This window comes from Paramormyrops kingsleyae, chromosome 18 (genome assembly GCF_048594095.1).
Source record: "Paramormyrops kingsleyae isolate MSU_618 chromosome 18, PKINGS_0.4, whole genome shotgun sequence".
Classification (NCBI taxonomy): Eukaryota; Metazoa; Chordata; class Actinopteri; order Osteoglossiformes; family Mormyridae; genus Paramormyrops; species Paramormyrops kingsleyae.
Genome location: NC_132814.1, coordinates 11,462,878 through 11,485,920, shown reverse-complemented (window position 1 = coordinate 11,485,920; position 23,043 = coordinate 11,462,878). Strand labels below are relative to the sequence as shown.

The 23,043-nt window shown below is 43.3% G+C and overlaps 1 protein-coding gene across 3 annotated transcripts in view; it reads left to right on the top strand.

Annotated features, from left to right (window-relative positions):
* The first annotated feature begins 9,921 nt into the window (after window positions 1-9,921).
* The window catches only part of LOC111838061 (ligand of Numb protein X 2-like), a 25,309-nt gene continuing 12,187 nt past the window's right edge, over window positions 9,922-23,043 (top strand). Inside the window, exons 1-3 of one of the 3 annotated variants that reach the window (XM_023800636.2) lie at window positions 9,922-10,190; window positions 14,245-14,427; window positions 15,135-15,707. In XM_023800636.2, the coding sequence (XP_023656404.2) occupies window positions 15,322-15,707 (386 nt within the window). In that variant the 5' untranslated portion in view covers window positions 9,922-10,190; window positions 14,245-14,427; window positions 15,135-15,321. Of the gene's footprint in view, window positions 10,191-13,956; window positions 14,428-15,134; window positions 15,708-23,043 lie in introns of those variants that run through there. The other 2 variants (XM_023800634.2, XM_023800635.2) reach the window with 2 other exon arrangements.

Below are 23,043 nucleotides of genomic sequence, written 5' to 3'. Positions count from 1 at the left end.
GGGGCATGAGGCAGGTACTAACAAGCGTAATAACGGGGAGGGGGGGTCCACACTGCAGCAGGGGCAGCAACCAAGAAGCACAGGGGGGCACATGAGCGGGCCGAAAGCGACACAGATCTTTAGGTCTATATTTCCCAATAGACTTGCAGTTAAAGTATCTTCCATGGACAAAGATCAAATCATATATGAAAACTGACTTGTTTGATTTGACTAATTTTACTTTCTTGATGCTAATTGTTGTAATAGGAAGTGACAGACCATGAAATAAAGAGTGAGAGAGGACAGAATATCATAGACGGGGAAGAACTGTCTCCTTAAGAGATTCATGGATGGATGGAAATGAAACTGAAACAAATGCATTAAAATTCGAACACGATCACAGTTAAAAAATGGCTGAAAAATAAAATAGTATGTGTAATATAAAGAGCGAAGGGGGGGCCTGTTTAATGCTGATGGCTGACTTAACATGACAGCTTGTGGAAGATGCAGGACAGCAGGCTTTCTGGTAATGATCCAGGAGTCAGGTGAGAGACGCCTTTGGGCCTCCAGGACTCTGTGCCTGTTCCTTAAGGCTAATTTAGACTAAATCAGCACCTTCTTCATAGCTTCAATTGCTCCAAAAAATATAAAATAGACTAAAGGTTTCTGGGACAGTTTTCAGCTTTACTGGGACTGGCCTGAAATCAGTATTTACATTAAATATGACTGTCAGTAAGAAGCTCCTGGAAAAATTACTTCCTAAATATGTATGATTTCATACATATGGGTGTTGGTCTGAAGAGAGTGCAGTGGAGGTAGCTGAGGAAGAGCAGGCCCTAGTCACATGGTAACTGAGAAAGAGCAGGCCCCGGTCACGTGGTAGCTGAGGAAGAGCAGGCCCCGGTCACGTGGTAACTGAGGAAGAGCAGGCCCCGGTCACGTGGTAGCTGAGGAAGAGCAGGCCCTAGTCACATGGTAACTGAGAAAGAGCAGGCCCCGGTCACGTGGTAGCTGAGGAAGAGCAGGCCCCGGTCACGTGGTAGCTGAGGAAGAGCAGGCCCTAGTCACATGGTAACTGAGAAAGAGCAGGCCCCGGTCACGTGGTAGCTGAGGAAGAGCAGGCCCCGGTCACGTGGTAGCTGAGGAAGAGCAGGCCCCATCACACGGTAACTGAGGAAGAGCAGGCCCCGGTCACGTGGTAGCTGAGGAAGAGCAGGCCCCATCACATGGTAGCTGAGGAAGAGCAGGCCCCGGTCACGTGGTAGCTGAGGAAGAGCAGGCCCCATCACATGGTAGCTGAGGAAGAGCAGGCCCCGGTCACGTGGTAGCTGAGGAAGAGCAGGCCCCATCACATGGTAGCTGAGGAAGAGCAGGCCCCATCACATGGTAGCTGAGGAAGAGCAGGCCCCGGTCACGTGGTAGCTGAGGAAGAGCAGGCCCCATCACATGGTAGCTGAGGAAGAGCAGGCCCCATCACATGGTAACTGAGGAAGAGCAGGCCCCATCACATGGTAACTGAGGAAGAGCAGGCCCCATCACATGGTAAATGAGGAAGAGCAGGCCCTAGTCACGGGGTAGATGAGGAAAAGTAAACCCCGGTCACATATTAGCTGAGGAAGAGCAGGCCCCATCACATGGTAACTGAGGAAGAGCAGGCCCTAGTCACATGGTAGATGAGGAAAAGTACACCCTGGTCACGTATTAGCTGAGGAAGAGAAGGCTCCGGTCACGTGGGAGGTGAGGAAGAGCAGGCCCCAATCACATGGTAACTGAGGAAGAGCAGGCCCTAGTCACATGGTAGATGAGGAAAAGTACACCCTGGTCACGTATTAGCTGAGGAAGAGAAGGCTCCGGTCACGTGGGAGGTGAGGAAGAGCAGGCCCCGGTCACGTGGTAGCTGAGGAAGAGCAGGCCCCGGTCACGTGGTAGCTGAGGAAGAGCAGGCCCCGGTCACGTGGTAGCTGAGGAAGAGCGGCCCCGGTCACGTGGTAGCTGAGGAAGAGCAGACCCCGGTCACGTGGTAGCTGAGGAAGAGCAGGCCCCGGTCACGTGGTAGCTGAGGAAGAGCGGGCCCCGGTCACGTGGTAGCTGAGGAAGAGCGGGCCCCGGTCGCGTGGTAGCTGAGGAAGAGCGGGCCCCGGTCACGTGGTAGCTGAGGAAGAGCGGACCCCGGTCGCGTGGTAGCTGAGGATGAGCAAGCCCTGCCTTAAGGGATCCAGCCTGAGAAAATGCAGGCCTAATAAGCACCTTGACTGTCGCTTCCGCCATCCTCCTGACTGCTGCACTTAGATAATAGGCCTGTTGCTCAGCAGGCGAGCTGGGAACAGGAAATTTGCATATGTTGCTTAAAATGATTAGACAATGATTTTTCTAAAAATAAGGCTTGGCGGGTCAATGTTGTGGCAGTAAAAAAGCAAACAGACAAAAATAATAATAATAATTGATCCCCATGGAGAAATTGTCTTTACACCTCCCTCAACTTGCTTTTTGTAGAGCAAGCTGTCCATGAAGGGCAGCCACCTGTAGCAGCGCCCAGGGAGCTGGGGGTTAAGGGCCTTGCTCAAGGACCCCCAGCCGTGCTGAGGCTGGGTTTGAACCAGCAACCTACAGGCACACAGGCTTAGCCCACTGAGCCACACACTGCCCCACAAGTGGAACATCTGGAACAAAGAATTTGCAGTTTTTATATGCACTTCAAACACATTACCTCCTTATTGAGGCGGACATTTCCTAAGAGAAAGTGATGTGAATACTGATGAACTCCATTTAATCCAATAGTTAGGAGATGCACTTTTGGTCCAGGACTCCAGACAGAGACAGGAACATACTTTATACTTGTACCCTTTCCCCATTTTTGGCCTAAATGCTTTTTGTGGCCTGAGCCATCTTGAGAAGGTGAAGAGGGAGCAGAACTGCGTTGGAAAAAGAGGTTGTGCTGTGCTGACACTATTTACTGACCTCGGGAAGACAAAGGCCCTTTGGTCACCCATGGGAACCTCCTACTCACAGAAAATAAGTCATTGGTCCCTCCAACATACATGAGCCAGAGGAAAGTGCTGAGTCATTCAATGACCTTTTGTCCTTTTCTGCACCTGTGCCCTGCTTGCATCCTGTTGTGGAAACTTGGTAACGACTTTGGCTCAATAATCCTCTTCAGCCTACCTCCAGTCAATACTTGTAAATATAATTGTCTCCGTATGACATTGGGTGGGATATTGATTACGCATAATTGACCGTTTTTTCCCATCTTCATTCAGAAACATGAAATCGTAATAACATTGGTGACCACTTGGTGGCACTGCATCTTAAAATTTTCTAACCCTCTTTTCTTCTGCAAAAGGGCAATAGATCCTCAGTGCTGTTCCATACCTGACCAGAGAATATGGTCAAGAAATTGCCTCTGTACTGAATCATACTGGATATTAACTGATGATAACTGACCACATAAGCAATGATCTAAATGAGAATTTAATGTCTGGCATTTTTTTTTTCATTTAGAAAACATATTTATTTATGTCAATGAGAAATAACATGAGTGTTTTCTCTTTATTTCAGAAATGTGATGTTGTATAATTATTGGTAACCAACTCCTGGCACTGCATCTTATCTAAGTAGATGTTGCTGATTCCTGGTGACCCTACAGGCAGGAGGTTCTGATGTCATTTCCTCCATCTGGGGTTTCTGGCTTTCCAGTGCCATACTCACTATTGAGGTTTGATTTGATCAAAGGTCCACCTGTTTGTCCTCCTTGGGGTCCCTGAAATTCTTACATGTCCTTTCCAGACCTAAGTACCTCCTCACAGTCCAGTATTCACATCCATTCATTCTATCTGAATATAACATTTTCTTGGTAACATACAGAACAGAGCAGAGCTCTGGAAAGACACTATATTAATTAACATGCATATATTTTAATATTGTTTATAATAATAATTCTTCTTCTTCTAATTAATAATAACAATAATAATAATAATAATACGTTTCCTTAGGCTGACATGCTGCACAGTGACTGTAATCCTGTGTGGTTCATGATGTTCATTTAATTTGTTTTACTCAAAACCAGTGCAACCCGTCCCAGCTGCCTAGACAGTGAAGGACCTCTTCAGTATTCTTCTTCACTGCATATTTCTTTTGTGGATAAAAGGAAGTGTATCTGATTAAAATTGCAAATGGGGAGAATGTAAAAATAAAGACTAGTAAGGAATCGTGTGGCTGGGTGTGGGACCGTGATAATGAGGGAGTCGGGTAGAGGGAAGCAAATAAAAATTGAAATGATTACAGCAATTGCCGCCAGTATAAGGAGCAATGCTGATGCTGTGATTTCTGGCCATTTGTCGTGTTCGTTCGCAATACTGTTTCATTTACAAGGACATTTCTTTCTCAGAGAATGGTCCATTTCTGAAAGAGAGTTACGTTATGTCACATATCGGTATTAAGTATTCCCAGGTGTGTTCACTCCCAGTGGCTATTGGGGAGGGTGGGGTTGCACCCGTGCACGAATAGAGACTCTCTTTCAGGTGATCTCTTCAGCCGTTCTGATTCTTAAGCACTGTCCTCCCATAGCGCTATAGCCACAGAGACACACTCAAGATTCAAGGGTCAAGATTTATTATCATATGTGTCTAGTACAGGATGTGCTGGAGGACAGAGAAATTCTTACTTGTGTTTCTCTTCACAGCCTGACTCTTAGGTGATAATAAGTACAAGTACCAAGTAGCCACACTGAAGATGCACATAAATACCAAGTAAATAGACAATAAATAAAAAAATAAACAATCAAATGAAAACATATAAATAAACAAGTACGTAAATAAGCAAGTAACCAAGATAAATATATAAACAACTAATCAACAAACAAACAAATAAATAAAATGCATTAAGACTCCAACATTTGCAAGGCAAGCCAGCACACCAAAAAACATGATTCATCTATTCCACAGGTGAAAATTATACAATTATTCTGATATTTGTAAGTAAATATGGTATAATATGTGAGAGAGGAGATTATTTGCACCTGACCAATTGGAGAAAGAGAAGTGGTAAAGAAAAATTGTATTCAAAACCATTCCTCACTAGAGGGGCAGAATACATTGATTTAAAGTCTTCAAGCTGTTCAAGCCAAAGGGAATGTGTAACAAAACGTTTATGTTTACAAAGAATGACTTTCCTTTGGTTGGGCAGATCCAAAAACCAACCTTTGGTCAGAGTGATATGGGAGAGGCTGTATGTGCAAAACAATGTAAAGGTTTGTTTCCATAAGTGAAACCTCTCCATGAAAGTCTGGATTGGTTTTTTATCGTAGTTGATTATTGTCCTGGCATATTTTGATAGACCTTGTCTCATCAGACCCTGTAGGCATACTTATTTTTGTGAATCACATGTGAATATGATTCATTTGCAGCTCATCAGCCAATCAGAAGCACTACTTTATGGAATTAGACAACAAGATGTCATCAGGAAAGCCGGACTCAGCTCACCCACCCACGACAGACATGGAAGATAAGGTGATTTTTATTCTAGAGGTGTCGCAAAGAGAACTGTGGCAAGGGCTTGCCTGATACGGGTTAAATGCAGAAGTGACATTTCATTGTTGTGCACTGTGTGCTGTGGTGTGACAACAGTGACAATTAATCACTTCACTTCAAAGACCTGGGCGCAGGGTGTACACATGGTTGGAGCATGTACACGTGAATGAATGATTAACCTGGCCATTGTTAGTCTCTATAATCAAACACACGTGGATTTATGTCAAAAAGGCAGCTGGGATTTTGACATTGATATGTTTGTGACTGTTTCAGGCCTGTGCCTGTGAATGCTGGAGGTCCAGTGCCTGTGCATGCCAGAGTTCCTGTGCCTGTGAATGCCAGGGGTCCTGTGCCTGTGAATGCCAGAAGTCCTGTGCCTGTGAATGCCAGGGGTCCTGTGCCTGTGAATGCCAGAAGTCCTGTGCCTGTGAATGCCAGGGGTCCTGTGCCTGTGAATGCCAGAAGTCCTGTGCCTGTGAATGCCAGGGGTCCTGTGCCTGTGAATGCCAGAAGTCCTGTGCCTGTGAATGCCAGGGGTCCTGTGCCTGTGAATGCCAGAAGTTCTGTGCCTGTGAATGCCAGGGGTCCTGTGCCTGTGAATGCCAGAGGTCCTATGTCTATGAATGCTAGCGGTCCTGCACCCATGAATGCCAGAGGTCCAGTGTCAATATTTATAGATTTTTTTCCTTTAAATATTTATAATACTGCACCCTGTTTGCACTCATATAAATACAAATGATACAACCTCATCTTGGGTGAGTGAGGCACCCCATTCAGAAATGTAGGACAAAAATGAAAACAGGAGGATCAATAGCAGGTAGTGTTTATAGACAAGGAACCTGAAAGCAAAAGTAGTAACTATGAAATGCCATGCTGGCAGAGCGATCTCGCTGTCCGGAATCAGAGCAGAACTCCAGGATCACTGGACAGAGGAGTTTTCAGGCTCCTGTGAAAAACAGGATCACCTGAACGCACATTGTTCACAATTACATTACTGTATTTCAGATCTCATGACTTTATTTGATGCCAATAAGCTTATTAGCTGCAACTTGCAAATGAAGCAGTTACTTCCTCAGAGAGCCCATAGAATGGTGGGTGAATTTCAAACAGATGGAATTAAATTATATACAAGTGACGCAACATGCAGCTTGAGAACTGAGAAAAAAATAATGAGAAAACTTCAGTTAAGTAGGTTAATAACAACCAATCATTCTAGGGTCATGCATACGATTGCTGGGAAGGCAAAGCTACCTGAATTTTGAATATGGTGGTATGATAAAAAGGTCTCAGAGGTCTGTTGGGGCATGTTTGGGAGGAGCTGCAGTGACAAAGTCTGCTGAAGTCCATGATGCTGCATGAATAACAGAGATGACGCTATAGACGTCTGACGGAGAAACCACATCAAGCGTACAACTGTGGATGAAGGTGTGCACCTCTGGACTAATGTTCGTGCATCTGTGCAAAACATAAGGAAAGAAAAAGCAGCTCTGAATCAGTTTATTGTAAATGTCAATTTGAGGTGTGAGCAACAGGTTCATCAAGTACAGCCAAGAGAGGGATGTGTAGGATTAACTGCCTAAAAACATATTTTTCTGTTTACAATACTAAATAATAGGAGTCATATAATTAGATGTGTCATCCTGTTTTCAAGAAGTAGATGAGTAAATGTGGGATGTGCTCCAAAAGAATACTTGTTTTCCATGACAAAGACTTCTGGTAGCTCAGCTTCATAGGCGGGCAGGTAAATATGGATAAATCCAAAACCATAGTGGGTAATCACACAGATCTTAATGGGAGAGGAATACTTAATGGGAGAGGAATACCTTCGTATACAGTGTCAGTCCCAAGTGATCTGAATGGTTTATGAATGGTTGGTGAGCATAAAAATGATGTCAACAATATGCAATGGCTGTCACGGTCATGCAAGAGCACTCAACCCAGTATCTGGAATTTGCGGGGCCTGAGACAGCATTTTCCACCACCATAAACAAAACCACAAATTATGGAATTTCTCATGGAAGAACGGTGTTAGGTTCTCTCATTGGAGCTGCAGTGTAGCTCTGGGAGTGAGCATTGGCCTAACACTGTATCTTGGCAAATATCTGTAGATGTTGGTTCTATTTCTGTTTTGTTTACAGGTAAACCAGAGCAGAAGATGAGGAATCTAAATTAAACTTTAACCTACCAGACTAAGACTCGTCTTCATCTGTTCCACCACCGTCTTCATTAAAAATAAAAAGGCTGATTTTACACAAATTGACTTGAATGATTTTTGGGCCTTTGTTCCACCATTTTAACTACCACATGTCACTCCTGCACCCCCAGAAAGGATTAAGCTCTCAAGAAACAGAAAACCTTGGGAGAGACGTCACTCTCCTGCCAACCGCAGCTTTGGGTGACCTGCGTGATTTAAGACTAATAGAGAAAATAAGCAAGCGCCATTGACTATAAGGAATTACTCAATAATTTCAACAAAGCAATAGAAATGCAGGTGGTATTGCAGCATCGCAAGAAGAAAGCAATAGCTAAGTTGTTACTAACCAATTTGAAAGCCAAGAGGTTGGTGTAAAAGCCTCTAAATTGCCAGGTGAATATTTAAGAAGAGGTGAGCTAAAATGACACCACTTCTACTGGAATGATCAGCATTATGGGAGTGAGCATTATCCATGTTGTCATTCATATTATGGGGATACTTCACATTAGCGACAACTGGAGATGCTCCTGGTATTTTAACTATGCATGAACACTGTAAACAACAGTCAAAAATAGAAATGCCTGCTTGATCTGGGTTAGAACTGGGCCAAAAATTCCCAATCAGTAGGACTGTGCCTTTTATCTGAAGTCCAGTTATTTTATTGTCATGCCACATACACAAAATTAAACTACATTTCTGCAGAGCAACAAACTTCTAGAACAAAAGACAGCTGAACAATAAACACTGAACAATAAATATTGGATAAAAAAACAATACATAGTACACAACGATGACTCGGTGAAATAGTACAAGTAAAAAGTGCATATGAGCACTGCAAAATAATATTATAGGGTAAACATGCAGCTTGACACTTGTTCTATCAGCGTTTATGGGGGAGGTGGGAGTTGATAAGGCTGATAACTCGGGGGAAACACTGTTGTAGAGCCTGCTGGTGGACAGAATGCTCCGGAACCTTTTTCAAGAGGTAAAAGGGGCGTGATCCAGCTATTGCCTTGTGATGGAGGGGGCTCCGTTGCTGCAGCATTTGTTGTAAATATCCTTGAGGGTGGGTAGAGAGGTCCATGTGACCTCCACTGTTCTCCTCTCTATTCACTGGAGGGATTTGCAGTTTGAGGCTTTGCAGTTCCTGTACCAGACGGTGATGCAGCTGGTGGGTCAGCGGGCGCCCCAGACAAGCTTCAGTGAAAACAGTGAGAAAAAAATTTGAGAAAAAACATGAACCTTGATGGTGGCAACAGTAAATACTGTCAGCTTGGTGGCACAGATAGTTTGCTAAGCTGGTGGCCCCTTGGAAGACCCTACCCTGGGTGATAGCCCATCTTGCCCTTGTCAGGGTCCGTTCCGGTTCTGGGTGCTTGGGATTCCTCCTGCCGTGCCTAATGGCTTCTCTAAAGTATCCAAAATGCGTCCCACAATGGCCAGGCACCCCAATCATGACAGACCCCTACCTTATACCCAATGTTGTCTTGGACAGACCAGGCCCACTGCGATCCTGCTCAGCAGTGAAAGATGGATTGGTAACTATACTTATTAATTATCCACTTAAAACTTTTTCATAACTTTGCAGTAATGTCAGACAGTGATGAAGTATTGGAGCACATCAATATTTGATTCGCGAAATTCGATCACAAAGAAGTCTTCTATGTTCTGCAATATTACCAAATTTTAAGTGTCAAAACTCACTGTCCAAGTTTCAAAATCCATAAGGGAAGCATGACAGAACTTCACATGCACAGGTAGAAGCACATGCGTTTTAGCATACCCGTATAGCTCATTACTGGTCACTGGGGCACAAATGCATAAACAGATAATGCATGATGCCATTTACGTTAATGACAGCAAATGCATTTTTATATCTCCGCAATTACTGATCACTCCCGCAGACATAAATTATAAGATATATAATGTATCAGAATCAGAATCTTTATTCACCAAGTACAGATAAGTACAAGCAATTTCTTTTGGTGCAAGTGGTGTCATGACTTAAAGCAAATTGAACATGCAGCTGATTATTGAACATAGCTAAAAATCTACATGTAAAAATACAAAGACAGTAAACAGAATAAAGCAATAGAACAAAGCAAAACGTATGAGCGCTTTTACATGTTCGGATGGTTCACGAGCGATGAATATCGGCGTACCCCACGTACTACTCCGATTCGCACAGCGCGCACCGCAGAGAGCAAGCTGCTCCACGCGAAGATCACCTGGCGCGACTTCCTGCGCGCGCACGTCAGATCCTACGCGGCGGGGCGGCTGAGACCCGACAGCACACCTGGTGCTCGGCGGCGTCGGGCACCGAGAGACTCGGCGCACGAAAAGCTCCAACCGCGGCTATAAACCTCTGCTAATAAAGAGATGCGGCCGCCCCGATCGAAGAATTAACAGCAGTACGCGCGTTCGGCGATTTTTAATTCTATTTAGTACTTCTTCTTTTGGGTGTTTTATTACTTCCGGAAAGTAACTCTCAGGTAAGACGACTTACTTTGTTTTGTTAGAGCTCGAGGCTGGACTTTTCACGCATTTTTACGAACTTGAACGCATTTTTTTTTTATTAAACTTGAGTTATATATTCCAGTCCATTCACCTTTTTTATCGTTTCGACCACGTTTCGATTAAATATCTGCCTCGATGACATGTACCTTACATTTTCAATTTTTGTTAAGAGTCTGTATTTATATATTGGTGTCAGATTCCAAGTAAATTTACTTTTACAGTAAAAGTGAAATTCTCTGAGGTTGTGTTTCTGTTCAGTTCATGTTTGAAGCTGTGAGTTAATCCATAGCCGCCTTTATAAAGGAAGATGGCCTCGCGCTGTGTGCACGCAGCTGTCCTAACCTTGACGTTTTGGTGGCCGTTTAATATTTAATGGTTCAGAATTTAAGGGAATTAATAATTACACGATTCTCCAGAGACATTAAGTTAACCTTTTATGGCCCGGGAGGGGGAGATTTTCCCCCTGTCGTGTGGCTGGGTTCCTCAGGTAGTCCATGGGGGAGGGAGGGGGTGCGTCATGTTCCCGCCCCCATTCCCTGCTGCTGAAGCATATAGATACATAGATAGTGGTCTGCAGGCACTTGTTTATTTCACTAATCGTCTCCTTCTAACGAAAATGTCGTATTGTGTTTATATTCCGTCATTTTAAACACTAACGTAGAAACGCCATGAACCTTGACCGTATCTAAGTTGCCCTGTCAGTTCATGAAAGCATAATGACAGATGACTACTTAAAAGTTATCGGGCTCTGTGTTACGCAGTTTTTTCTGTGGACTTGCTGCTTTTTGCGGGAAATATTGGATGCGCCGAGGTGAGGGCAGTGGCGGACTGTCAAGCGATCCCAGTCTGATATTTCGCCGCCGACCAGGGAGGGGGTGGTCCCCCTTGGGATATTTTGCAGATCGTTATCATATATATCATATTATACAGGCGGTTGGAACGAAAGTCCGGCCCACCGGGAAAATGGCCTAATTTCCGACGACCAGTCGGCGCCTGGGTGAGAGCATCCGGCCGCCAGCTCCCTACCAGGCGACGCCGTCCCGCACACGCGGGCTTCGCCATGGAACAGTGGCGGGATTATAGGGCCCCACGCTCTGTTTGTTTTAATCCGGGCGCGTTGTCGTAATGGAGATGGCTGTGCCTTGTGCAAGGCCCTCCCGGTCTGGCGGCTGTCCAGGGAGGCCGCGAAGGCTCACACCAGTCCGGGTGGGATGGGAGCGCACGCGGACAGGGGGAGGCGCGGTGGCACGAGCGAACCATGCAGGGAGGCAAGGTCAGGAGGCAGGGCTCTGACTGCGTGCTTTGTGTTGCCTTTGCTAAGCGGGCGCGGCACCCTGGCACGGAATCATACTATCTTCATATCACAAGGAAAGTTCTGATGTAAAAATAGGAAAGCAAACAGTACTAACATATTTAGAAAAATGCCCCATGGCTTCAGCCTGGGCACAAATAACATTTAATGTAAATGCGTCCTTCAGTTATTTACAGTAAAACCTACAGAATGCATTTCGCTGTTACTGCGAAGGTCATGGTTGAGTACTTAACCTCAGAAACCTCAGGCCAGCAGTGCAGTGAAACAAAACAGGTAACATGCTTTTATGTGCTAAAAGGTGTAGTGTATGTATTATCAAGAATAACCGTCAAGGGCATAGGATAGAGTTTGATAGTTCTGGTGGGGGACTTAATCATTCAAATCAAAGGTCTAAGTAATATGAGAGGGTGAAAGAAGCCAAATTAATTATTTGCGGGTACATGTGCTCCCGGTTCCTACACAGTATTTTTTGTTTTGCTGACTGTTTTCCTTCAAAGTGTACCGGTCAATGAAAATAGGTATAGAGAACAGCCCTGACTTATAAAGAAAAGCACTTTTAAACGTTTTCTGCAGCTTTACGTATGACACACAGTCAAACAACTGTGTAAAGCACTGTAGATGCTTCGCATAGTTTAGAATATGATAAACTGTCTCTGTCCTTTGTTGTATGTGTGAAAAGTTTACTGTATATGCCATTCAATGACTATCTCAGCTCTGCTCAGAACCTGCTTTTGTTAACACAAGTGCCACAGGCAGGTAGCCTGTTTGGAGAAGTGATCCATTCACTCCAGTCAAACAGGCCCTTAGGATAGACAGAGGATCCCACATGGTTGTAATCTGAAAGCCTATCTAATCCTTACAATGGGCCAGCAGAGTGTAATGTTAGACACCAGTCTGTCTCCATCAGAAATTTCCCTTAGCTATATAATATATATATATGAATTCTGGCCTTTTTTGTCTAACCTTTTTGTGGTATGGATCACACATAACAGTAAGTAATGTTTTTAAATGACCCCTCCTTAGCATAAAATGACTCCCATAATCTCTTTATGGGATTTATGTCTGAGATATTTAGGGAGTTTTTAAGAAATTTTAAGACATCCTGTAACTGAAGAGATTTAACATGGTTTTGAAGAGATTCAGGCATAAGCCTGATAACTATGTTCAACCTTTAGAATTAATGAAGTTGTGGAAGAATTTGTCATTTTTTCCCCCCTTATGGCTGAACTGTCAGTTCCTGTGCCTGAAATTGAAGCCAGTATCTAAACAGTTAATGAAACCACGAGCTGCATCCTGCATGTGTCTTGTGGGATTAACAGCGCAGGATCCCCTTTCTCCTCTCTCTTTCTGTTTTCTCCTCTCCCTTTCCATCTCCACCCATTTTCATTTTGTTTGTTCTCCTTTTTTTTTTTCTTCTTTTTTTTTACCCCGTCTAATCTCTCTTCCCTGTTTCCCACCCTCCCTCGCATTAGCAGCGCTCCAGGTTTATCTGAGGGTAATTTAAAAAGCAGGCGGGTGGCTTTCTGCCCATTTAGATATGTGTTTTTTTTTCTCTCCCAAAAAGTTGCAAAAGTGTGGATGTAACTGTCATCTAAAAATAGAAAAATGGCAGAAAAAAATCGTCTTGCTTTGAATTAAGATGTCAAGAATTCAAGGATTTTGTCATGTGCAAGGTACACAGTCAGACCTTGACCTGCAGTGAAATGCAAGATGGTCAGCTCCGTCATAATAAATATACACTTAGTCCCTCAGTAATAAAGTGGGAATACTTAGTCCCTCAGTAATAAAGTGGGAATACTTAGTCCCTCAGTAATAAAGTGGGAATACTTAGTCCCTCAGTAATAAAGTTGGAATACTTAGTCCCTCAGTAATAAAGTGGGAATATTTAGTCCCTCAGTAATAAAGTGGGAATATTTAGTCCCTCAGTAATAAAGTGGGAATATTTAGTCCCTCAGAAATAAAGTGGGAATACTTAGTCCCTCAGAAATAAAGTGGGAATACTTAGTCCCTCAGTAATAAAGTGGAAATACTTAGTCCCTCAGTAATAAAGTGGGAATATTTAGTCCCTCAGTAATAAAGTGGGAATATTTAGTCCCTCAGAAATAAAGTGGCAATATTTAGTCCCTCAGAAATAAAGTGGGAATACTTAGTCCCTCAGAAATAAAGTGTGAATACTTAGTCCCTCAGTAATAAAGTGGGAATATTTAGTCCCTCAGAAATAAAGTGGGAATATTTAGTCCCTCAGAAATAAAGTGGGAATACTTAGTCCCTCAGTAATAAAGTGGGAATACTTAGTCCCTCAGTAATAAAGTGGGAATACTTAGTCCCTCAGAAATAAAGTGGGAATACTTAGTCCCTCAGTAATAAAGTGGGAAAGTCCCGGGGCTGGTAATTACCAGACTGCACTAGTAGGTAGTCAGTGCCAGTAACATGGTCCTGCCGGCATGCTGAACACCTTGCCTTCCACAGCCAGTGTCACTAGGCAGCCATGCAAATGAGGCTTTCCCACAGTGCACCTGGCTGTTAGGGTGTCCACTGTGTGCGCGTGCACGCACACACACACACACACACAGACACGCACACAAGCGCACGCGCCTCCCTCCCTCACACAGACACGGGGCTGGAGGCGCAGTGCACTCGCTTCCGTCAGAGCAGCAGCTCAGCCGGGGAAGTCTTACCCGCACGGCGAAGTCGTTACGTTGCCGCTTGCATTCAAGGTTAGCGGGATGACACCGGTGACGGACGGAGCGGGAGCACGGTGCTGGGGCTGAGCACGAGGGCTCTCTGTAATCGTTTCCAACGCGGCGGGTGGCCAGCGCGGCGCTGGGAGCATGCCAGGACAGGGGGATGTTAGCAGCCAGCGCCTTCGGCTGCTGCCCTTGGCAAAGTTTGGCTTGCAGGTAAGGTGCAGGGATGGTGCGCGTTTGAGTCTGTGCACGTGTGTGTGGAAACGTGCTCAGGGAGGCTTTTGGGATGTTGTGTGATAAGCTTTAAACTGTTCATTTATCGTTTACATTTCATTATACAGTGTATTGATTTGAATGAAATAATAATATGCATCATTCACTCAGCTGTACAGCTGCAGGGAACAGCCATTCTGAGTGGAGAGTGGTAGCTGCTTATTGTCATTTCGTGGACTTTTATCGTACATATTTATTGGTTACTGATGCTCATATCATTTGTCTCTTCCTGAAGTAGTATTAATACTCCAACGTATGCTTGTATTATTAACAGGGGCAGTTTGAGGTATAGTTTTAAAAAAATATATATTTTTTTTAAAAAACCTCACTGGAAACGAAATAACCTGCTGCTGATTTGGGGTGGGGGTGTAATTAACCACCCAGATTAGTGTGTTGTGGGTCATTTTTGGTCTCATTCCTTCTGCACATTGCTTTTGATTTTGGCAAATGTTTTGAATCCTGGCTTTTCTGCGCGGTTTAGTTGTGCTGCTTGTTTTGGGATAGTGTTTGACCGAGGAGGAAACAAGCAAAGAGGAAACAGCCACAATCAGACCCGAAGGAAATGTGTAATTTCCTGTAACCGGACTGTGAGCCGGGGGTAAAATCTCATTCGAGCCGCATTTTTGAAATGCGTCTGTCTGTTTTAGGAGTCTGGCATGAATCATCCTGGAGTATGAAGCTTCTGGATCTCCAATCGCCTGAATGGATCAACGCTGCGGCTCGCTGGAGTAGAAATCTGGGGCAGCGGAGGTGGTGAGGAGATCTGAAGGATACAAAGACGCACTGATTTCTTTGAGCTGAGGGAGTTGGACTAGATCCTCGCTGCCGTCTGCCATGACAGAGCCCAGGACCTCGACACCAAGCTCCACCTGGGCACAGGTCTGCAAAGACTGCGGCCAGACCCATGCCGCACAGGAGAACCACCTGTACGAGTACCGGGATGAGGTAGATGACGAACTGGTTTGCCACATCTGCCTGCAGCCACTACTGCGGCCTATGGACACCCCGTGTGGCCACACGTACTGCTACCAGTGCCTGGGCAGCTTCCTGCGCGAGCAGGACTTCTGTCCTGTGGACCGGCAGCGCCTGCAGCTGGCCCAGTGCCGACCCTCCAGCCTGCTGGTGCGCAACCTGCTGGACAAGCTGGGCGTGCTGTGTCCCTTCCAGCCATGCGGGCAGCAGATGCAGCGCTGTGAGCTGCAGCCACATCTGCTCAACAGGTGAGGGGGGCGTGGTTGGGGAATGTGATTGGGTAGTCCGGCGGGGGGAAGTGCTGCGTGATGTCACGCACATGTCAAGGATGGAATGGGTGGCACCAAAGGTCAGGTCATCAGGCAGGTGTTTGACTGACTGTTTCTCAGCTCAGTCCTCAGGGACCCACAGGTAGTCTTCTGTTCCCTCCTAGCTCCTGAGCAGATAGGAGGCCGCGTTCAGTACTGGCAGTCCCCAGGGTACAAACGCGATCCATTTCTCAAGTCTGTCTTAAAGTTAAATTTGAATGCAAGTTCGAAAAGATGCATGCAGTTCTTATGTAGTATATCTATTGCATTTCTCTGTATATAAAACACTTATCAAACACTTCTAAATACACTAAAACATAAGACAGCATGATAACAATGCAGTAATAAAAGTAGCTTCATAGGGTACCGTACTATACCTTGAGCGGACAAACCTCAGAGGCCGCGCGATGTTCTCCTGAACATCACACGGTAGTGCATGCATTGATTATTACGAACCATCGTATTTAACCTGAATTTTTAATATGATAGGCTTTATGGCAGTCCGTTAGTGAGTACGAGTTGTCCGTAAGTTGTATGTTCTTATCCCAGGGACTGCCTGTAGGTCACATTCAGTGCTTTTCCCCAGTGAGCGATGCACTTTGTTTTACAAAGGATACCAATATTATGTATTTAAACTTACTTTCACTGTGCGTGCGTTTGGGTCTGTATTTACCATTTGGTCCCCACAATATGGTAAAATCTGTTTTTAACTTGTGGGGGCATTTCTCAAGTTCCTACATTATTATTTATGAAAGTGAGGTTTGTAGTCTGTGACTGCAATCAAAAAACAAAAAAATGCCTAAAGTCTTGTAATTTGTTTGGTTACTTGTGGTTAAGGTGAGGGCTGGGTAGGGGTTAAGGTTGTTATTGCTGGGAGTAGGGTTTTTCACCATATAAATGGTCACCACAAAGATATGAATACAAATTGTGTGTGTGTGTCTGTGTGTGTGTGTGTGTGCGCACGCGCGCATACGTGTGTACACCTGTAGGTATCAGTAAAAACCATTTTACTACAGATTTATCACTGTTCTGACACAGGTCAAAATAAATCTGCTGCTTCAGATTAATTTAATGTGCTGTATTAAAGTAGCGAGGTGCCAGAGGATGCATGGGCGTGTGGGGAAATGCAGCTGTTAAATGTGTTTTAATTGTTACTCTCTTAGACTTCCTTCCTTTCGATGGTGCTTTAGGCATTGTAGATGGATTGCATTTTCCGGGAAGGGGGAACGTAGGAGCAACTGTAAAATAACAGGCTCTTTATTTTGTCTTGTCAATTTATAAACTTCTATGTATTTGTCCAAAGTGCTGACCTTTTATCTGATTTAGTTTTATCTTAGTTTAGTCAAGCAATAAAAATTTAATTTGATATCACTTTATCCATATCCAGGATCACTTAGATTTCTTTTGAATTGTATACTGATGAGTCCTTTAACAGTGTTATGTCACATGATATAAATATACTAACCATTAGGCCTGTATTGATCGTCTACTGAAAAAATAGCTCCTCAAGCATCATTCTGTTCTGTTTTTGTTTACATTATCCAGTGTTGCTGAGTGGACTGAAAATATTTCAAAATTCTGATTATCTTAATCTGGGAGACCTGAAACTCAGCAGGCAGCACTGTGGCTTTAAACCTGCAGCTCTGGGGGTCTGACCCTCACTCAGTGCAGGTTTGAGTGTGTCAGGTGGGTTGATGTGTGTTTCCTGTGGTGGACTGGAGTCCAAATTCAGGGTGTACCCCTGTCCTGTGTTACCTGGCAAATGTTCTATGCTTCACTTCGAATCTGGCCAGGAAAAGTGAAAAAGTGAAGTATGGGTGGATGGATTTAGTTAGTGCTAAATTGTATTACCAATTATTAACTTTTTATTTAAGGAAGTTGCATTGCACATTTCCTGTCGTACATAGTCAGGTCATGCACAGTAAGATTTGCCACCATGCCACCTGATTCTTCTGTAAGTAGCTTTAAATTGAGGGCTTAAAATTGTTGTTGGTGCCTCATTGTTTTAGAAAAACCACGACAATCTGATCCTGAAAAATGGCCGGTAAGCGATAGGGTGTTAAAGTGGAAACACTTTTCGCAAGTACAGGGAACCACTGATCTCTAAAGCTTAAAGCAGTGTTTTAAGCAGTAAAACCGATAACAGGCACTCATATTTTTGTTTCTAATAATGAGATGTTCACCTGCTAAAAAGTTTACTGATGGTGACTTCAAAGCACTTATGTAACTCTCTGGTTAAGGGTGTCCGCTAGGATCCTAATTGCAGGATCCTCATGAAGTATAAGTGATATTCAGATATTGGCTAGACCTGCCTGCTATGCACTGTTAAAAGGAAAGATACTAAAATGTTGCTTGGACCTTGTTGAAACCATGATGCTTGTACTGCAGGTGAATCTTTTCCAGCAAAGTTGGAAGTACTTGTGTAATAACCAGTGGCAAAGAGGGGATGTAACTTTATTAAATAGTTTTTCAGCTAATGAAGCAAAGTAAAATTGTGCTTTCTGCAAATGGCTGCCTGATCTGCTAAATTGGTTTTTAGGTGGAGTCCTATTTGCTTATGGCGGAGAAAAATAAATTGCCTTATGTTTGCATTCATTTGATAAAACGCATTCGAAATATTTTGCACATTATGCTGCTAATGAAGATTTTGATGTTTAAGACTTGCTTATGTCCAGTATTTGAAAGATATAGAAAACTGCTACCTTTTAAGAATGAGCTTAAATGAAGTTTCAATGGCATACTCATTGTCTAACTGTTGTATTTGTCTGTCTGCATACTGAATTTCTTGCCCCAACGTTTACTCTAGTTGTTCTTTCATATGAAAAATTACTGGAGGAAAATGACTTTGTAGTGCTCTCTAGCATGTAGTATCTTGGAATAGAATGTCTTTGTCATTGTACTGGGGGCAAGTACACAACATTTCCATCTTTGCATATCCCAACTTGCTCTCCAGTGAGAGACAGACATGTACAGGTGAGAGTGGAGCTTGAGGTCAGGGTACCGGGTCAGCCAATTGTGCTGCGCCCCTGGAGCAGTTGGGGTTAAGGACCCAGCGGTGAGATGATCACTCTGCAGTCATGGGATTTGAACTGGTGACCTTTTGATCATGGGTACAAGAGTTCTAACCTGCAGAACCACACTCTGCTCAACAGTGCTTACCTGAATATGCTGAAATGTATTTTATGTGTTACATGCTGAATAAACATGCATTTCTTTTTTTTAATATGGAATTATTTTTGTCCACTTCTGCTCTTGGTATAGAAAGTTCTATTTCCAGTAAAGAGAAGTAGCTTTAAGACCGAAATGCAGAGTGGTGGCTGTCTTTGAAATGCGCTGTTTTCATTGATTACATTGTAACTGTCTGCTTTCGAAGCTGTTTCTGCCCAGCGTCGTATTTGCCTGAGCAGTAACGTCGTGCTTCACCTGCTACTTATCTACCAGGCCTGCTTTGAAGACTCGTATCACACGACTTGTGACTGGCGCCATTGCAGTTCTGCATGTTAAACATTGGACAAACCTCGATAAAAGCTAATTGGACAGAGCTACACAAACAATGACCTTTGTTCACAGCCCACTCTTCCTGTACATAAATGAATAAAGTAAAAACAAGCAAATGAAGGAATAAACTTAACCAAGTAGGAGCTTCATATAATCATAGCGCATGTTCCCTCTTCCATCTTGTAATTTCCCTCTTTGTCCTGTGCTGTCAGGTCAGACCAGTGTTAATTATCTTCACCTGATGACACTAATAAATCCTGAGTAGATGTCACACACCTCTGTATTAAACAAAGTAAAAAATAAATTATATGGTTGAACAACTTGATACACACAGATAATCTTGTTAGAAGGGCTGCAACTATAAATGTAAGCTCTTAGTAGAGTATTTTGCCTTTGGCCTTTCGACATTAAGTACATGTAATAACAAGTTGGAGTTTTTTTGTGAATCGTTTTAAAGTCTCTTGGCTGTTTAGCTACACGCCACTACTGTAGCCTACTGTGTAATTTGTTTGCTTAAGGTCTTTCTCAAAAGAAACTGCAAAAACAGCGACAGATGTATGCTGTCATTGTTGTACTTCATTACAAAACGTCAACAGCCTCTTCTTGAGTGACACTTTACGTTCTCTGTTGTCTGCTTCTATGGGAACCAAAGGGATCAGTATCCATCAAGGCTACTGTACTGGATCCTGCTGTTGAGCCTTCAAGCAATGTGTAACCAAAGCACATCTTTGGCTGCTCCTCCTCCTCATATATGTAACAGGAATGGAGTGCCAGATTGCACCCTGTTGTGTTAAAAATATGAATGGCTTCTGAACTACAGACAGTTCTTCCCCCTCAGCAAACGGAAACATTGTGAAGCTTTTCAGATCCAGTGAGGTTTGCCCCGGGTTGCCTCAGGTCGGCATCATCATATGAGTTTCTTTGAAAAACTATAGTGCATAGTATATAATCTTCAGATACTTTTCTGGAAATTTGTGTTAGAAGCTTTTTGAGGAGTTATCTAGAATTTGCTAAACTTGTGCTAAAGGTAATTCACTCTTGCGTTTATCTACAAGACTATTTGCAAAATTGATAGTTTCCCGATCATTCCATCCAGATAAGGAGGCCACGGTGGGGAAAAAAAAAGCCAAATGAATGTTGAATTTGAACAACCCTGGTTTTAAAAAAATGAAAAATTTGCTTTCTGCTTTATCTGAATTTTGAGTGAATGATTTCATGCCTGAAGAATGTGATACATCTGCATCTTCTGTTTGGTATTACTATGCTGTAGGGGCACAGCGTCCTGTCAGGCCAACATCACTCTCCCTGCTGCTCCTGTGGGGCTTCCCAGGGAATGAGGGGCGAGCCTGTGCAGCCTTTCTCACAAACGCCCTCTGACCTCGAATGTGCAGCAATAAAATCAGGCCTGTCTCATCACTGCAGTTGCACTAGAATGTTTGTATGATTTTAAATTTGCCCTACAGTCAGCCAGCAACGGCAGGACGGTATTATGCCAACTCTGCCTGTTGCCCTTGGCTGTACTTAAGCTAACGTTCATTTTTACAAAAAGAGAGAGAAGTCTGCTAGAAATTCATTGTATTTAAGAATAAAGAATCATAACACAATGGTGGCTCAATGGGTTACACTGTGGCCTTGCACCTCCAGGGTTTTAAGTTCCTGTCTTGGTTCCTGATTCCTATCATGGCTCTTTGTGTACAGTTTACTAGAAGATGTGTAATTTGGCTGAACTGGTGTTTCTCAATTGCCTATTGTGTGTGTCCTGTAATGGGTCGTCAGCCCATCCAGGGAGTCCGTCCGTAGCTTTTTGGAACAGCCTCTATGTCCATGTCTCAGAATGCACATTAGCCATCTTCAATTTGGCTTCTTTGTGCTTGTTTTAGTGAGGGCTGGCAGGCCAGTAATATAAAGGCAAAATCAGCATGTATTGCTAGTAAGGAATGCGTTATCACCCAAGAAACCAGAGTAGCCTGTTGTATAACTCATATTGGAACAGTAAATACATGGACGTCTAACATAACTTGTGTGGAACAACGCAGTACTTATGATTCTTTCCAGTGAACCAGTTTGTGCAGCATTGCACGAGGCATTCCGCATGCATGCATGTCTTATTCATATGACATTCTTTCATCAGCTGAAATTGTTCCTATTGCTGCTTCTCATTTACTGGTTTCCTAAAATCCCAAATCTTTCCGTGAGAGTTTTTAATAAGTTTAGAAGTAGAGGAGGAGTGCCAGTTTGGAGCATTCTGAGAGATTATCTGGTTATAATACCATAAAGAATGATAAGAAACTTGTGGCTGCAAGTTATTTTTTTTCTTGCCTGTACAGGCTTTTACCGATAGTAGTAGGTAAAAAAGATAGTAATCCAGACATTGTTTTCTGAATTGCTGCCTTAAAGTGTCCCACAGAATATAAACACAGCAGTGGTCATAGTGACAAGTGTATCAGAAATCCAAGCAACAAAAGTCACATGTATCTGGTTTTTTTCTGTATGACATATTTGCATTTTTTTTGTGCTCCTAAGCACATTAAGTCAAAGGCCAACCTCAGGTACACAATGTACACTAAGCACAATACGTGTTGTACAGCATTGCTAACTGTGATATGAATACTTGTGTAATTTATGCAAGAATTAAATTCTATAGAGAAAAAAAAATAGGAAATGCTTATTTTTTAATCCATCTCAGAAGTGTTTCTATATGATATAGACTTAATGAGTTTTTGGTTGTTTTATTCACAGTGTTTGAGATACTGGAAGACATTTATTGTGCCATGTCACATTTTGACATTTTACTTCAGTTTGTAAGCGTTCTAGAAACTTTACGAGAGTTGCAGCTTTGATTTAGACATGGATTTTTCTTTGCTATTGGTGTTTGAAATGGTTTTAACAGATGACTTCTTCAGTTGTTCTGTGTGTTTTTCTCTTATCACAAGAATGTAAGCAATGTAGTGTTTACTCCCCATGAGGCGATACTGGGGGCCCTAGTGTGGAAACAGGCAGGGTGTGAAGTAAGGTGGCTGCGTCTGTTAGGTCCTGCCCTGCTTTGTGATGGTCAGTCCCCTCCCTGCCAGCCTGTAATGCAGCTCAGCACGCCTGAGTGCCCCCCCCCCCCCTCCTTGCACTGTCCACATGGTTGCCCCACTGCATACTGGGCAGTGATGAGTGAGAGTGCTTTTCCCATCCCCTGAATTACCATGTGTTTTTTTTCCCTGTGTATCCCCACCCGTATAAGTCATTGTGGACGGCATGTGGCTCAATTCGTTAAGACACTATGCCTGTGATTGGAAAATCGCCGGTTCAAATCCTGTGGTGGGCGTTATGTCACCATTGGGCCCTTGAACAAGGCCCTTAACTCCAACTGTTCTCAGGACTGGCAGACCCTGCTTTCTCAATTTGTTGTGGATAAAAGTGCTTGCTAAATGAATGTATGTGTGTCATCGCTGTCCAATGTAAAGTGTGTCTCCAAATTGGCATTATTCCTGGAACATGAAGGAACGCATTTTCTCAGAAACTGCTTTGAAGAATAACCCTAAAACAACATATTGAGACACAAAAGGAAACCTGTCTTTACACAGTTGTCAATGAACGTTTTCATGTCTTAGATGGGATACTTGCTTAATTCAGTAAAAATATTGCAAATTTATTGGTTTTATAACAAAAATCATTCATTCCTTTGTAAAAATAAAAATATCATTAGATTAGATTTATAGTTTTAAGTAAAATATTCATTTTTAGTAGTAATAAATTGACACCCAAATTATAGTTCTAAAAGAGCTGC